General features: G+C 62.6%; 1 protein-coding gene across 1 annotated transcript in view; it reads right to left on the bottom strand.

Annotated features, from left to right (window-relative positions):
- Positions 1-101: 101 nt before the first annotated feature.
- LOC106902770 (zinc finger protein ubi-d4) overlaps positions 102-1,408 on the bottom strand; it is a 58,870-nt gene continuing 57,563 nt past the window's right edge. Inside the window, exon 10 of the mRNA XM_014966559.1 lies at positions 102-271. Coding sequence (XP_014822045.1) covers positions 102-271 — 170 coding nt within the window. The remainder of the gene's footprint in view (positions 272-1,408) is intronic.

A 1,408-nucleotide genomic window follows, 5' to 3' on the forward strand; every position in this document is an offset into this window, starting at 1 on the left:
GGGGGTCCTCCTGCCATTCTGGGGGTCACTCCTATTATTTCAGGGGGTGCTCCCTTCATTCTGGGGGTGCTCCTATTATTTCAGGGGGTGCTCCTATTATTTCAGGGTGTGCTCCTGCCATTCTGGGGGGTTCTCCCGTTATTTCGGGGGGTACTCACGTCGTTCTCGGAGGTGCCGCAGATGTTGCAGCACTTGCACTCGATGCACTGCCAGCGGTACGTCTTGACGGCCGCCATCATCACCGGGGTGAACTGCAGGCAGGAGGGGTGCCCTGCGGAGCAGGCAGGGACGGGTGAGGGATGGGCAGGGGGTGGGCAGGGGACGGGTGAGGGCAGGGAACGGGCAGGTTATGGGCAGGGGATGGGTGAGGGTGGGGGACAGGCAGGGGATGGGTGAGGGCAGGGGATGGGTGAGGGCAGGGGATGGGTGAGGGCAGGGGATGGGTGAGGGCAAGGAACAGGCAGGGGATGGGCAGAGGATGGGCGAGGGCAGGGGACAGGCAGGGAACAGGCAGGGGATGGGTGAAGGCAGGGAACGGGCAGGGAGGAAAGGGACAGGCAGGGGATAGGTGAAGTCAGGGAGGAAGGGGACAGGCAGGGAATGGGTGAAGGCAGAGGATGGGTAAAGGCAGGGGACAGGCAGGGGATGGGCAGGGGATGGGCAGGGGATGGGCAAAGAGGCAGGGTCCAGGTGAAGGCAGGGGACGGGCAGGGGATGGGTGAAGGCAGGGAACGGGCAGGGGAACAGGCAGAGGATGGGCAGGGAATGGGCAGGGGATGGGTGAAGGCAGGGGACAGGCAGGGGATGGGCAGGGGATGGGCAGGGAATGTGTGAAGGCAGAGGATGGGTGAAGGCAGGGAACAGGCAGGGGATGGGAGAGGGCAGGGAATGGGCAGGGGATGGGCAGGGGATGGGTGAAGGCAGGGAACAGGCAGGGGATGGGTGAGGGCAGGGAACAGGCAGGGGATGGGCAGGGAGGCAGGGAATGGACAGAGGATGGACAGAGGACAGGCAGAGAGGCAGGGTCCAGGTGAAGGCAGGGGGTGGGCAGAGGATGGGCAGGGGACGGGTGGCTGAATTCTGCTTCTTTTGGCCCATTTACCCGGGATAATTAGCCACCAGGATAATTAATTAACCAGGTGTGAGGTGTCATTGAGATTCGGATTTTTGCTTCGCTGCTGAGTCAGCACAAGCTGAAGTGGGAGGAAGAGGAGGAGGAGGAGGAGGAAGAAAAGCGATTCCTCTCGGATTTATGTATTGATACAGCAGGCCAGAAAAAAGCCCCACAGCGGAGAACAAAACCCCCTTCTCCCCATTCCTGACCCAAACCCTCGGCTTCTCTGGGGCACGGGGCTGGTTTGGGCCGTGCCTGGGGGGGCAGGGAGGAGGTTTCCCCCCCCCCCCCCCT

The sequence above is a fragment of the Calidris pugnax genome, unplaced genomic scaffold (genome assembly GCF_001431845.1).
Source record: "Calidris pugnax isolate Ruff unplaced genomic scaffold, ASM143184v1 scaffold77, whole genome shotgun sequence".
Lineage (NCBI taxonomy): Eukaryota > Metazoa > Chordata > Aves > Charadriiformes > Scolopacidae > Calidris > Calidris pugnax.